This window comes from Sycon ciliatum, chromosome 4 (genome assembly GCF_964019385.1).
Source record: "Sycon ciliatum chromosome 4, ocSycCili1.1, whole genome shotgun sequence".
NCBI classification, from domain to species: Eukaryota; Metazoa; Porifera; class Calcarea; order Leucosolenida; family Sycettidae; genus Sycon; species Sycon ciliatum.
In genome coordinates, this window is record NC_088646.1 from 39054531 (window position 1) to 39068961 (window position 14431).

Genomic DNA, 14431 nt, shown 5'->3' on the forward strand with positions numbered 1-14431 from the left:
AAGAAATCAAATCAAGCACGCTCTGTCTGTCATGATGGCTGAATCTTGCCCTTGCCTGCGGCCCTCGGGCTGCAGGCTCGGGCAAGATTCAGCCATTATGACCTCCTGAGCGTGCTTGATTACATACATCTGCAAGTAATTATAGTTGTGCCGGAAAAAAGGTGAAGCTCGTAGGCGCACTATGGATACGCCGGTACGCCGCCGTGATGGGGTGCCCACAATGAGGGCAGGCCGCAAAAATTGCGGGAGCCAGTGGAGATTAGAAACGAGGGCTCAGAGATCAACACGATTTTGGTGCCCGCTATTACCACGATTACCATGGTATACGGCGGTGCCCGGAGTACTACCGGTAGTACTATAATTATACTACAAAAACATGACAATGTCATGTTTTTCATAGGGACGTCCGGATCTGGGGAGTTTTACTGTCTGTACACGAATGCTAGCATTACATGCTGCTAGCATGCTGTCTGCATTCTGCATTTCTGGTGTCGGAATATTCCGAATACCGGTACCGGTATGCGAATTTTCCTTTGCATCACTGATCACTAGTGACTACTGTATTTGAAGTAGAACACTTGTTTTTTTCTAGGCTTCTAGCCGGTGTAAACTGTGTTGAAGGAGCAGAACAAACAATGGATGGGGATCACAGGAGGGCTTTGACAAAGTGCCAAGTGACGCTGCTAGAGTTGCTGAATCCTGAGGACTATGTCCTGGACTATTTGTTGAGCGAGGAAATTATTTCTACCGCAGAAAAAGATAAGGTTTCCCAGAAGTCTACTCCCAAGGAGCAGGCGAGAGAGCTGTTGACTGTCATACCTCGGAAAGGAGCAAAGGCCTGGAATGCCTTCCTGGAAGGCTTGCTAGGATCACAGGCCGATGCCCATCGCGAAGCAGCAGATGCTCTCAAGAAAATGCTTACACGAGTTACAGGCGTGATGGAGGAAAGAAGTCCGCGACTGCCTACTAGTACGACTCGTACTGCTGGTCGAGAATCAGATGAAAGTATGATGGTAGGCAAAACACCAGCCTCTCATTATTATTATTAATATTATGTAGTACTACAAGTAGTATCAAGTACTGTCGATAGTACTTAGTAGTATCAAGACTCACTAGTACTAGTGTCTGCGCCAGAGCCGGGTCAGCGTTGGGGTGTACTTGGACCTGTTTGGAAAAAGAACACACAAGTCACTTCACAAGTGACCAGTTTGGCAGTCATGTACATGATTGTACAATACATCAGGGAGTCCTAGCTAACAATGTTAGGACTCCCTGTAGATCTACTACTGCCTAGTACTGGTGTACATGAGTCATGACTGTACATGCAGTACCGTATTTTAGGAGTATAGTGCGCACCTTTGTATAATGCGCACCCCCAATCTTCATTGGGGGTGCGCACTTCAATCTTCATTGAAGTACATGCATTTCATATTCGGAGCATAGTGCGCACCTGCGATTTAGGGCCTAAAATAGCACATCTAAAGTGCGCACTATACTCCGGAAAATACGGTAGCCGCATTTGAGCGTGCCCCAGCGCTGACCCGGTTGCCAAGAGTCGTGCCAGGTATACGTGTACCTGGTTGGTTTGAAATCCTAGAGCAGACACTGCAAGGGTATAATTATAAGCTTATACTCTTGGTGGCATGAGCTTTTTAAAAGTTATTTTTTATGTCGGATTCATATCAGTATCTATAGAGTATAGCGTATAATATTATTGTATGTTGCACATCTATTTGTACTAGCAAGAGTACATAACCTAAGTAATTTTAGTTACATGTACACTGTATGTACCGTAAAGTACCGTTGATCCCCCCCCCCCCCCCCACGCCATGTCGCTTCCCAGCTGGGTTTTCGGCAGGGGGCGGGAATTAGATCAAGGCTGTCAAGTGCAATACGATGTACAACAACGTAGAGGATCAGACTCGATGTGCTGGATTGGCAAGTATTGTGTACAGCAGTGTATGCGTCGGTTCAACATCGTATTTCGTTGTATACGCCGAAGTCGCTTCACAAGTAGAAAATCAACAGGGGGCGGATCAACGGTACTTTACGGTACTCTTGGTACTAGTACAATGGATGTACTATGTTATTGGCTGACAGCATGTGAACATATTACAAGGTGGAGGACCACCGTGTTCGGAAACAGTGCCCCTTACTACAGCCATCCACGGTTGGCAGAGCGCCGGTCTTGCCACCATTTGAACCGTATGGGTGTTAGGCCTGGTCCTGACTTTCATTATACTAGGTAGTTGTTTGAGTCTTCTTCTTGTTGTTTTTTGTTATTGTACTGTCAGTCGTGTATTAGACCGGGGCTCTGTCAACCGTGGATGGTTGTAGTAAGGAGTACTGTTTCAGAACACAGTGCGTCCTCCGCCTTGTAACATGCTGTCAACCTAAAATGTGTTATTCAACAAAACAATATTTATCTAATAGTATGTACTAGCATTAAATAAACCTTGTTTTGTTGAATAACACATTTTAGGTTGACAGCATGTTACAAGGCGGAGGACGCACTGTGTTCTGAAACAGTACTCCTTACTACAACCTCCACGGTTGACAGAGCGCCGGTCTTGCGACCATTTGAAGCATATGGGGGTTAGCCCTGGTCCTGACCTTCATTATACTAGGGAGGTGTTGAGTCTTCTTGTGTTTGTTTTGTACTGTCAGTTGTGTATTCCTCGTTCTTTCTTGGATGTCAGTCCTGCGTAAACCCTCTTGATCCTTAGTCCTTTTTAACCTTTCACAGCGCGCCTTCCGCGATCCGCTTTGTAACATGCTGTCAACCAAACATAGTATTGTACTAGTATAGACTATTGAGGCCTCTGGTACAGGCAAAATGAAAAAAAGTCTATGCAGTTAACACAACAACGATCGGTACGAATTCTAAAACCAGAAAAAAATAATCTGTAGCGCAAAACAAAGTAGCACCAGACTGACAAGGAGCACGGAGACATTCCACGTACAAGGAAGTGAGCTTGAGCACTGCTTGATAGCTTAGTCGGTGGACTCCAACGCATAACTTGTGCATTGACAACGTTGTGAATGACCAACGGCCCTCAGCGCTTGTTCAGCACCTCCATGAGCGACACTGACTCACGCTGCAATCTGGTGTTAATGAGGTGTTTGTCGCTACTATTTTTTTCAACCTCGTCCTAACCCGGCCTTATAATCGAGGACGGTCTTGTATTCGAGGACGGTCTTTTATTCTTTCAACCCAGTTTGACCCCCCGGTCTTCTATTTCTCGCCACACAGTTTTACCCCCGTTCTTCCATTTCCTTCTACACAGTTTGAGCACGATATTCTATTTTTTCCCACAGTTTGAGCACGGTCTTCTATTTTTAACACAAGAACAAAGACTCATTTAGTAGGCCCGGTCTTCTAATCGGAGACGGTCTTTTATTTTTTCAATCGCCCCCTGCCCCGGCCTTATATACGAGGAAGGCGTTGTATACGAGGACGGCCTTTTATTTGCGGAAATACGGTACCATAAAGTACCGTTGATCCGCCCCCACGCCATGTCGCTTCCCAGCTGGGTTTTCGGCAGGGGGGCGGGAATTAGATCAAGGCTGTCAAGTGCAGTACGATGTACAACAACGTAGAGGATCAGACTCAATGTGCTGGATTGTGCACATTTTCATCCTGGATTGGCAAGTATTGTGTACAGCAGTGCATGCGTCGGTTCAACATCGTATTTCGTTGTATACGCCGAAGTCGCTTCACAAGGAGAAAATTGACAGGGGCGGGAATTAGAGAGGGGGCGGATCAACGGTACTTTACGGTAGTATCTAGTTACAGGGGTGAACAGCTACTCTTAACTCGTATACATATGGTTCTGTTTTGTTTTTGTTCATGGCGCGTAACTGATGAAACTACAATAGGATTTATACACTTTACTTGGAGTGAAAAAAGTGAAAACGTTCCCGAATCCTTTTAAATTGTTGCTACTTGTATGATTGTGATATGAGTGCGCACGTGGTTTTATTCATTGCTTTATTCCCGTAGCTATGCAGAAGACGTTACTTCAGTAACGTCTGGCGCTAGCCAGGGTCCACACAGCTTTAATTTGGTGTTTGTTTGTTTGTTTGTTTGTTTGTTTGTTTGTTTGTGTCACGCCTGGCGCTATCCCGTATCTGTCCCGTACTGTACCGTACCAGCAAAGATAGCTGGCCACAATCTTTTTGTTTGTTTGTGCCATCGACATGCCTGGCGCTATCCCGTACCTGTCTCGTACCATTAAGAGTACGGTACCATCAAGAGAATGAGTATATATGCGAAGTGTTTCGGGGGAATGCATTCAGTGCAGTAACATTTTGTGTGGATTTGTGTGCGAGGCCAAGATCCCACTAGCAGGCTGGCTGGGCTGCCTGTCGACCAGCCCGGGAATCGCATGTAGGCGGATAGCATAATAATTATAACGTTTATACAGTCATGTAGATGTATAGCAGGGAGTCATATTATGTAAACGACTTCCTGCTGTATGGGGAGATTTTCTGGAAAGAAATACGAAGTAGGGAGACGAGTAAATGCAATCAGAATGGATGTTAGTTGCCGTCAGTAAAATAATAAGAAGAAGATAAACGCCCGTGATCGGCAGAGTCAGCGCCGGTCCCAGGAAACGTCAGGACAGACATCCCGTCGACTCTAGAACGCCCGTGATCGGCAGAGTCAGCGCCGGTCCCATAGCTATGCAGAAGACGTTACTTCAGTATCTCATGGAAACGGTTTTCGAATCCAATGATGTAGCTAATCAAAGAAAAAAGCATTTCCATCAGTTCTAACAACATGCACGAGGAGCTAGGCAACGAAGCATAGCGCAGGGCCCTGAGCTTCCAAGCTCTCTCGTTGTCTCCACATCGCCTGTTCAAACTAAAATGCGAAGTCAGGAGAGTTTGGCCAGCAAATGGCCTTTGGATTGTGAAACCAGACCTTTTGGTAAAGGAGTCCTGGTTGTCCTGAATTTTCAAAATCCTATATCATAGGATTTTTACTTCTGCATTTCTTGTTTGGCACCTCCCCAGCTTATTACCCCATGAAGAGCTTGAGCCTGTGCTAGTTTGGAGCGGTACCATACAGTGACTTTCTGATACCTGAACCGTGCATTCATGCCCTATTTACGAAGGGTTCAACTTTCCCAGCATGATTTTCCAGCCAACCTTCCGAATAGTATGACAAGATACCCTGCACCTTCCACAGAATCTAAACATCTGGGTTATCCCTATCAACGAATCAATTAAGAATGGTGTTTGCTCCCCACATCAGAGCTTGCGCTTTTCCGCCGAGTTGCGAATGACCGAGGGTCCTCAACGTTTATTCTCACTGTCCAAGAGCGAGACTGACTGACGCTACTACCGTATTTCCGCAAATAAAAGGCCGTCCTCGTATACAACGCCTTCCTCGTATACAAGGCCGGGGCAGGGGGCGATTGAAAAAATAAAAGACCGTCTCCGATTAGAAGACCGGGCCTACTAAATGAGTCTGTTCTTGTGTTAAAAATAGAAGACCGTGCTCAAACTGTGGGAAAAAATAGAAGACTGTGCTCAAACTGTGTAGAAGAAAATGGAAGAACGGGGGTAAAACTGTGTGGCGAGAAATAGAAGACCGGGGTCAAACTGGGTTGAAAGAATAAAAGACCGTCCTCGAATACAAGACCGTCCTCGATTATAAGGCCGGGTTAGGACGAGGTTGAAAAAATAGTAGACCGGCCTACTATTTGTGGAAATACGGTATCTGGTGTTCACGGGGTGTTTGTTGCGCTGGAAACGGAGCGTCTCTGTAAGTTTGTATCCCTGGTGATGGTTTTGCCTGGAGAGCACTATAATTATAAGTGGCGCTCTTCGGACGCAATCTTCATCAGCCTAGTCAAGCTCAACTGATGAGGGGTGAATTCCCTGAAACAATGTGTATTGAGCAAGGAGTGGTGCTTTCTTGCAGGTTTGCCGAGTGGAAGGTTCGATGGACTTCCGGTGTGCTCTGGATAGCAGTCGTGAGTCAGTCACATGTCAAGTCAAATTGGCGGAAAAGCGCGAGCCCTGGTGTGGGGAGCAAACACCTTTCTAAATAAATCAGCGCCTAAGTCGCTACCTCTATCTTGTAACAAACCTATTCAACAAAGTAATAAGAATACATGATTGTACACATCAGTGCATATAAAAGTTTCTTGAAGGCTAATCCTACATGATTAAAACTGGCGACAGACAAATAGAAATTTTTTTTAGAGAAATGAAGATGTTTACAACTTTACACTCAGATTCACACGATCTTCTGCTGTTGGCTACTCGTGTGCGTGTCTGTGTTTTTGCCTGTCTGTCTGCCTGCCTGCCTGTATCTCTCTCTCTCTCTCTCTCTCTCTCTCTCTCTCTCTCTCTCTCTCTCTCTCTCTCTCTCTCTCTCTCTCTCTCTCTATGTGCAGGCGATGGTGTTCTGGCGTCACTACTGGCTTGTGGCGGTGGCGGCAGCAGACGCAGCGACCAGTGGACTGTTGACCTGAATAACTTTGATGAAGTGTACAAGATGACGAGTAAGCCGCGAGGTACGGCCTACATCATCAATAACAAGAAGTTTCTGACCGGATTGGCAGAGCGAATCGGCACGGATGTGGACCGGGATGGATTGAAAAAAGTATGTGCTACACGTAACGTCGTTACGGTCGTACTGAAGCATACATTTCAAGTTCATGTAATGTGTGTGTTTGAGGTATGTGTGTTTTGAGGTATGTGTTTTGAGGTATGTGTGGTTTGAGGTATGTGTTTTGAGGTATGTGTTTTGAGGTATGTGTTTTGAGGTATGTGTTGCACATTGTAAATGCAACCCACACTCAGAGGGCTGTGCAATGTCCCGGTGTTGCAAAAACAAAACTGCTAGTAACCCGAACTGCTACAGGTGATAATCGAACCAATCCATAGGAGTTGAAGAAGACATGGATTTGCCGAATACCATCAGTGTGCGCAGTATCAAAATCGTGTTCCTCCTGTGTGGTTCAGCTAGTGACCATTGTATGCCACGAATCTTCGAATCTTCTTGCTGCACCGTTGCTAGTTACGTGATTGGGTGGACGATGGGAGCTCAGTTCGCGGGCTGTTGATTTTCCCTGGTTCCGTGGCACTGATTTGCTCCGGAGTGGCAAGACCTCCTTGTATTCGAATCAACTACATGCAATTTCAGCTAGGTACGGTTTTGCTCCCAATAGCTTGTTCGTACAGTACATGTACTGTACATGTACAGTACATGTAGTTGGATTTTGTAACTACTTTAAAACAAATTGATAGCTGCAATCAATAACTTAAGGCAAGCTAAATCGACATTTGTGTGTACTTTATTCATGCAATGTAAAACGATGAAAATGGGAAAAATAGTGTAGAGAAAAATTAGGATTCAAACACGTTTTCGTACAACACTCATCAGGAATCGTCGGTAAAAAAACTGTTCGGTGATGCCGATGAGTTGTTGCGCTGCTGGTTGTACCAATCGATCCAAGGCGAACAGTGGAATCAGTGTTTACAGATTTACATGTGGAAAACTGATCCAGAAAGGAGACCATTGTGTGCCAGTGCACCACACAGAGAGGGCATTTCCCTTCGTTTTAGCTGCAATCCACATCTGCAACGGATCAGCAGATACTGACGATGAGTGAAACACAAATAGCTTTAGCTAGCAGTTGCAAATATCTTGCTGCTACTGTCAGCACAGTTGCATGAATATGCTCACATTACCAACCCCTCATACCATTAAATACTTGAGGATCCATCTACAATGTAGGCTCTTGTAGACCTTGAGCGACTCTTCAGTGTAAGGACTCGGGGCGTTCACCAAACTAGATGATCGGGAGTGACAGAGTTGTGAATGGTCAGAGGCCCTCGGCGTCCATGTGCAACACTGACTCGAGCTGCTGCCTGGTGCTGACGAGGTGTTTGTCACGCTGTACTGTACATGTACCGTAAATGATATAACCTAACACTGGTTAAAAACCAGTTTTAGATAAACCTTGTTATAGTTCACGCATATTGTTAGATTGACAGCATGAAACAAGGTGGAGGACACTGTGTTCGGAAACAGTGACCTTACTACAACCTTCCGCGGTTGGCAGAGCCCCGGTCCCTGCGGACCATTTGAACCATATGGGTATCGCACCCGGTTCTGACCCTCATTATGCTAGGGGGTTAGGAGACTACTCCTGATGTCGTCTTGTTTTCTTCGCTCTTTAACTTATATGAAGACTTCTTTTTCTTTTTCTTTTTTCTTCCAACTTCTGCCCATGGCGTCCTTCTCTCAGCTCGTCAACTGTCAACAGTTTTTTTTTGTCATCACCATGACACTGTCGCGAGAAGGTGCTCTCTGTGGACGGGGTTGGTGATGTCCCGACGTGGCCATGGGACATCACCAACCCCGTCTACAGAGAGCACCTTCTCGCGACAGTGTCATGGTGATGACAAAAAAAAACTGTTGACAGTTGACGAGCTGAGAGAAGGACGCCATGGGCAGAAGTTGGAAGAAAAAAGAAAAAGAAAAAGAAGTCTTCATATAAGTTAAAGAAAAGAGCGAAGAAAACAAGACGACATCAGGAGTAGTCTCCTAACCCCCTAGCATAATGAGGGTCAGAACCGGGTGCGATACCCATATGGTTCAAATGGTCCGCAGGGACCGGGGCTCTGCCAAACGCGGAAGGTTGTAGTAAAGTTTCCGATCACAGTGTCCTCCTCCTTGTTTCATGCTGTCAATCTAACTATTGCATGTACTGTAAAGTACCGTTTATCCCCCCCCCCCCCCCCACACACACACGCCATGTCGCTTCCAAGCTGGGTTTTCGGCAGGGGGCGGGAATTAGATCAAGGCCGTCAAGTGCAGTGCGATGTACAACAATCTGGATTGTGCACATTTTCATCCTGCTCTGGCACGTATTGTGTACAGCAGTGCACGAGTCGGTTCAACACCGTATTTCGTTGTAAACGCCGAAGTCGCTTCACGGGCAGAAAATCAACAGGGGGTGGCAACTAGAGAGGGGGCGGATCAACGGTACTTTACGGTAGTATTAACATGGACTTGTGTCATACCCTGGGTCTGTCTCGTTGAGAAACAACTATGCACTGAGCTACCAGTAAGTCAGATGCAGTCACGACATTTGCAATACTCACTCAAGGGTGCACCGGTGCTTGGGATTCGTTCTGTATTTAAAAAAAAACTTTATGTAGCATCTGTTCAGGCAATTCGAGCATGCAAAGTTGCAAAACTGCAAACATATAAAACACGCTGCTTTTTCTGATGTGGTTCATTACATACGCACTGACGCATAGCTCTGGACATATCTAGGATTTAAAACGGAAATATTCGAAGACCAGGGCCGTGCAGACTTAATCAAAAGGCTTCAAGACCTTGCCAAGCAGGACCACAGTGGCCGTGACTGCGTGATTGTCAGCATACTCACACATGGTGTTGAGGGCAAGCTGTATGGATCGGACGGAAACCTGGTACCCGTAAATGACCTGACTGAGCTATTCAACAATGGTGAGGCGCATAGGTCGCTCATCGGCAAACCAAAGCTATTCTTTTTGCAGGTAAGATCATTTTCAATGTGCATTAAAAATCATTTATTTAAATACATGGACTTGTGAAATGTAAACTGAACATTCTCTTATGTGTATGCTGACAGAAGTCTGCTTTGGCAAAGCCAGTTCACAATATAACGTGTGTGCGTGTGCATGCGCGTGTGGGTACGTTTCATGTGTACATGTGTGTGTACATGTGTGTGTCCTCCGGGGCCCACGCGACCCCTGGGGCAGTGGCCCTACAGGACAGGTGTGTGTGTGTGTGTGTGTGTGTGTGTGTGTGTGCGTGCGTGTGTGTGCGTGCATGTGTGTACATGGTGTGTGTGTGCGTGTGCGGGTGTTTGTGTGTGTGTCCTCTTCTCGTCAATTACTCTCCTTGTTTCTTTTCCTTTCTCGCTGCTGTCTCCCGCTTCTGGGAGCGACGTGGCCATTATGTGGCAGTTGTATATAGTAGTAGTGTAGCGGGCCGCAGTCTCTCGGAGGCAAGCATACACAAGGGTCTCAGTGAACACACTGTAACTGGCAATTGAAATGTAACTATAACTGGCAATGAAATTAACTGGCTCAAAAGAATCGTGAACAGCAGCTTTAATGCACAGGCAGACTCCGTATGCTAATGTACGGGGATATGCTATACGCTACAGTAGTAGTAGTACAGTTGAACATCGATTATCCGACCACCTCTGGGCAGGCAACTGTCAGGCGGTGTTCAGATAAGGCAAATGTTCCGGATAAGAAAACACACTGTAAATACATGTACATGTACATTGTAAATAGAATAGAGTGCTACTTTTCAAAATTTTCGTATTTTTTGAATGGCTCACTACATGCACAGTGCGTACTCTACGGCACGTGCGCCCAAAAAAACTGTTACGGATAATCGAATGGTCGGATAGTCGATGTGCGGATAATCGATGTTCAATTGTAATAGTACCGTAAAGTATCGCCAGAGCGCCCCACCATCTCATCCTTTCGTGGTCGTATTGTGGAGGTGGTCTGTGGTCTGTAGGTCATACGACATGAACCTTGTACACATATTGCACGTTTTGCAGCCAATCCGTACCTTCAAGAGGACACAAGGTCCACACAAAAACCTGCCAAGTTTGACCTTAGTACACTAAGATTCTCACATCGTACACACTTCGTTGCACTCTGCCATATGATTTTCCTTTCTCTGGCTGTAAAATCAAGGTGGGGCGCTCTCGCGAGACGGGCGCTCTGGCGGTACTTTACGGTAGTAGTAGTAGTAGTAGTGTGTGTGTGTGTGTGTGTGTGTGTGTGTGTGTGTGTGTGTGTGTGTGTGTGTGTGTGTGTGTGTGTGTGTGTGTGTGTGTGTGTGTGTGTGTGTCCCATATGGTGCAGTGGTATGTGCAGCGATTTCCAATGGATAGGTTGCGGGTTCGATTCCCGAAGATTATGGTCGCACACGTCTTTCTTCTCTTTCTCAGACTCCTCCTGACTTTTCTTTCATGCTCCTGGGTGGTTACCAACAGCCGGTGCATGCCGGAGTATGTGGTGAGATGTGCGTGCAGGAAAATAATTAAAAAAAGACCAAAAGTAGGGATTCACTGGCCAGAAAAAAGCCACTTCATAGCTGTGTGGTGTAGACCAGGCTGAATAGTGGCGGCCAATTCTTCAGCCTTGCAAGCTGTTGAATGGTGCAATCCCAGCACAAGTTGCTATGGCTTCTGTTGTAGCATCACTATCATCGCCTTCGGCGATGGGCGTCCAATGGTCCAATGGTGTCTCATATGGTGCAGTAATTTCCAATCGAGAGGTTGCGGGTTCGATTCCTGACGATTATGGTCACACACGTATTTCTTCTCTTTCTCAGACTCCTCCTGACTTTTCTTTCATTCTCCTGGGTGGTTACTAACAGCCAGTGCATGCCGGAGTGTGTGGTGTGATGTCGTGTGCGGAAAAAAAGAAGAAGAAAAAGGGATTCACTGGCCAGAAAAAGCCACTTCATAGCTGTGTGGTCTACAAGGCTGAATAGTGGCGGTCAATTCTTCAGCCTTGCATGCTGTTGAATGGTGCAATCCCAGCACAAGTAAGTTGCTATGGCTTCTGCTGTAGCATCGCCTGCGGCGATGGGCGTCAAAAGGTCCAAAGGTCCAACGGTGTGTGTATGTGTGTGTGTGTGTGTGTGTGTGTGTGTGTGTGCGTGTGCGTGTATGCGTATGTGTGTGTGTCCCATTCCCTACCTGTTCAGGCATGTTGTGGTGGAAAACAGGACGAGGGGGTAGACGTGACAGATGGACCTGGTTGCTGGCCCCCCGTTCTCGCCCGGATAGCATCCACGACCGACATATTTGTTGGCTACGCATCCAGTCCTGGCTATGAGTCATTAAGGAACATTAAGAGGGGATCCTGGTTTGTGCAGGGTATCATCAAAACCTTCCGGGATTACTCCGATAAAGAGCATTTGCTTGATATGATGACACGAGTGAGCAAGTGCATAGCAACAGAGTTTGAGACCATCTCGGCCAAAAAGCAGCAACCAACGCAGGTGTCACAGCTAACAAAGAAGCTGTATTTCCGGCCCGGTTACTACCACGGGAAGTGAGTGACAGCCAGGCGTCTCTGACCAATACCACAATGAGCACCACCTGGACACGAGCACTAGCCGGCAACTGTCAAGCTATTATTGCTGGATTGTCGTGTGCTTACTTGGCTGTGCTTGGTGCCAGGTGAGGCTCTCACAATATCGTATCATGAGGCCTGTGCCGAATGCTTTGATGGCCCAGGATCAGACCTGGCAGTGACGAGCTGTGCATGCAATGGAATCCAGAGCCATACCTAGAGTATTATCTTTCAAAGACAATCTTTCTGGGACAATATAGTGTGTCATTTAGTTTTTTACATGGTCAACAGCATTGCTCTTCAACTGTTCTCTAAAAACTCTAATAACTTTGATAAATACATGTAGATGTAAGATGGCACAACCGCAATATCAAACTGTGCGTATTAGCCTCTTGAATTTCTCTATTTTTTGTTGTATTGAAGAAGAGATTTTCTGGCAAGTGTTTTACGAAGCGATGGTCGATATTGTCTAATGACTTACAAAAAATATGCTGGACAGGTTATGGTGTGCGTATTGGATTCTGACAAGACTACACTGAGCGTTGACATTTTCCATCATGTGTTGTTGTTGTTCTTCTCTGAAACAGTACTAACGCACAATTATGTACTTGTGTTACCCATCCGTGGACATACATGTGGACATACATGTGGACAATGGACATACATGTGGACATACATGTGCAGCTACAAGGATGACAACGATAATAGTGCATGGCTGCCTAGAGTGTGCATCTCCATAGACATGTAGTACCCCTAACTGTCACTATCACACAACCTCCTACAAGTAGTTACATTGTAGTTCAGGACACATGTACAGACAGTGTAAGTGATTCTCTCACGCAACCACTTAGGATTAGACAGCACTGAGTGCACGCCCAACATGGCATGACCCATAACACCAAGAGTACATAACCCCCCAGAGTGTGCAACGCCGATCCAGCTCTGCATAGGGTCTTGGTCGAGCGGAATCGGATCTTCTGATGTCATGCGTACACTCCACACCAGTGCAAGGCCGGTCTCGAGGCAGGGCACCATTGTTTTTGATCCAAGAGTACCCGCGACTCCCCGGGTTCCCTTCAGATTTGTACGGTATTATGACGCAAAGATCCGATTCCGCTCGACCAAGACCCTATGCAGAGCTGGATCAGGCGTTGCACACTCTGGGGGGTTATGTACTCTTGATAACACCCATTCATGCTGTACTCTGCATTACATTGATTCCTGTACTAGGCTGTAGTCCTGCTTCATGCATCGTTCCCCATCCCCGACCCTCGTGATCACCAGGTATAAGATTTTCCTCGCTCTATCCAGCTTCTCTCTTTCTCAGCTTCTCTTTCTGAACAGCTGTGTTTCCCGGTATCCGTCACCCCCAATTGCGCGCCCTACAATTCACCTTCCTTTCCCTACACAGTTTTAGATGTCATTCCTGTTGCCTAACTGTGGCTCGCTCCTTAGGTCCATTCTTCCTCCCACACTGTTTCTAGTCCTGTTGTCCTACTGCTTTCCTTGCCCTCACCCCCAGCCTAGCTGCGCTCTCTGCCCTACTAGTATAATTATAACTGAGTTAAACTCCATGCTCTCTTTCAGTTCTGTGTGGAATTGGAAAGTAAAGAGTTGGGAAGCCTAAGAGCTTGTATTCCTCCCGCTAGTGCTGTCAGCTTGTAACACTTTCTGATGTAAGTCTAAAGTGCTTCAGACACGTGCAAGTAGCTAGTTGGCAGACACTACAGGAACGACTCGTTTTAAAAAACATTCATCAGTTTGAGGGAGTTGAAACGGGAAAATAATCACGTTACCATCGTTTGTGTTGTACTACACCTAACTGCACACAAAACCGCACAGTCCGCCCTGAATATTGAATGCATGCGCATGAGCTAACTGGTAACCAATGGCAACACCATGAAAATAATGTCATCCTGAAAATAATAATTGATCAAGTCCCAGCCAGAACTGGGCCACCAGCTACCTATGAGCAGGTGCACACTGGCTGTACTGGGAAGTTGGGTACTCTTGGTGATGGTCCCTGACCAGGGGAGTAGAGAGGTCCTCAAGATGAACTTCTACAGCAAAAGAGCTCGAGCGAGCACACGGATATTTTAGTGAAGGTACAGGTAAAACCTGCTCCAAAGACCACCTGGACTCAGCGACCACCTGCTATGGATGACCGTATTTGTCTGGCACCGTCCGTTTCACGTACATTCTGACTCGCATTCAGCGACCACTCGCTCGCCGCGACCAGCGATCGGCTTACAATTGGTACCGATCGCCAGTTCAACGACCACTTCACGACTTCAGTACTCGATCTGAA

At 46.4% G+C, this 14431-nt stretch overlaps 1 protein-coding gene across 2 annotated transcripts; it reads left to right on the forward strand.

Moving 5' to 3' along the window:
• The first annotated feature begins 491 nt into the window (after window positions 1-491).
• LOC135816081 (caspase-3-like) lies at window positions 492-12739 on the forward strand. Of its 2 annotated transcripts, none has more exons than XM_065329450.1 (4): window positions 492-1005; window positions 6411-6619; window positions 9289-9549; window positions 11753-12739. In XM_065329450.1, exons 1-4 carry the CDS (start codon window positions 636-638, stop codon window positions 12104-12106), a joined length of 1194 nt encoding a protein of 397 aa, XP_065185522.1. In that variant the 5' UTR covers window positions 492-635; the 3' UTR covers window positions 12107-12739. The 2 variants fall into 2 exon arrangements, with proteins under 2 accessions (XP_065185522.1, XP_065185523.1); XM_065329451.1 differs by having other exon boundaries at window positions 874-1013.
• The last annotated feature ends 1692 nt before the right edge of the window (window positions 12740-14431 follow it).

Bases quoted from the DNA above. Each gene is read 5' to 3' on its own strand.
- LOC135816081 (XM_065329450.1), top strand. From the start codon at position 636: ATGGATGGGGATCACAGGAGGGCTTTGACAAAGTGCCAAGTGACGCTG. The intron at 1,006-6,410 runs GTATGATGGTAG...CTCTATGTGCAG, and splicing joins TGGTCGAGAATCAGATGAAA to GCGATGGTGTTCTGGCGTCA. The intron at 6,620-9,288 runs GTATGTGCTACA...ACTGACGCATAG, and splicing joins ACCGGGATGGATTGAAAAAA to CTCTGGACATATCTAGGATT.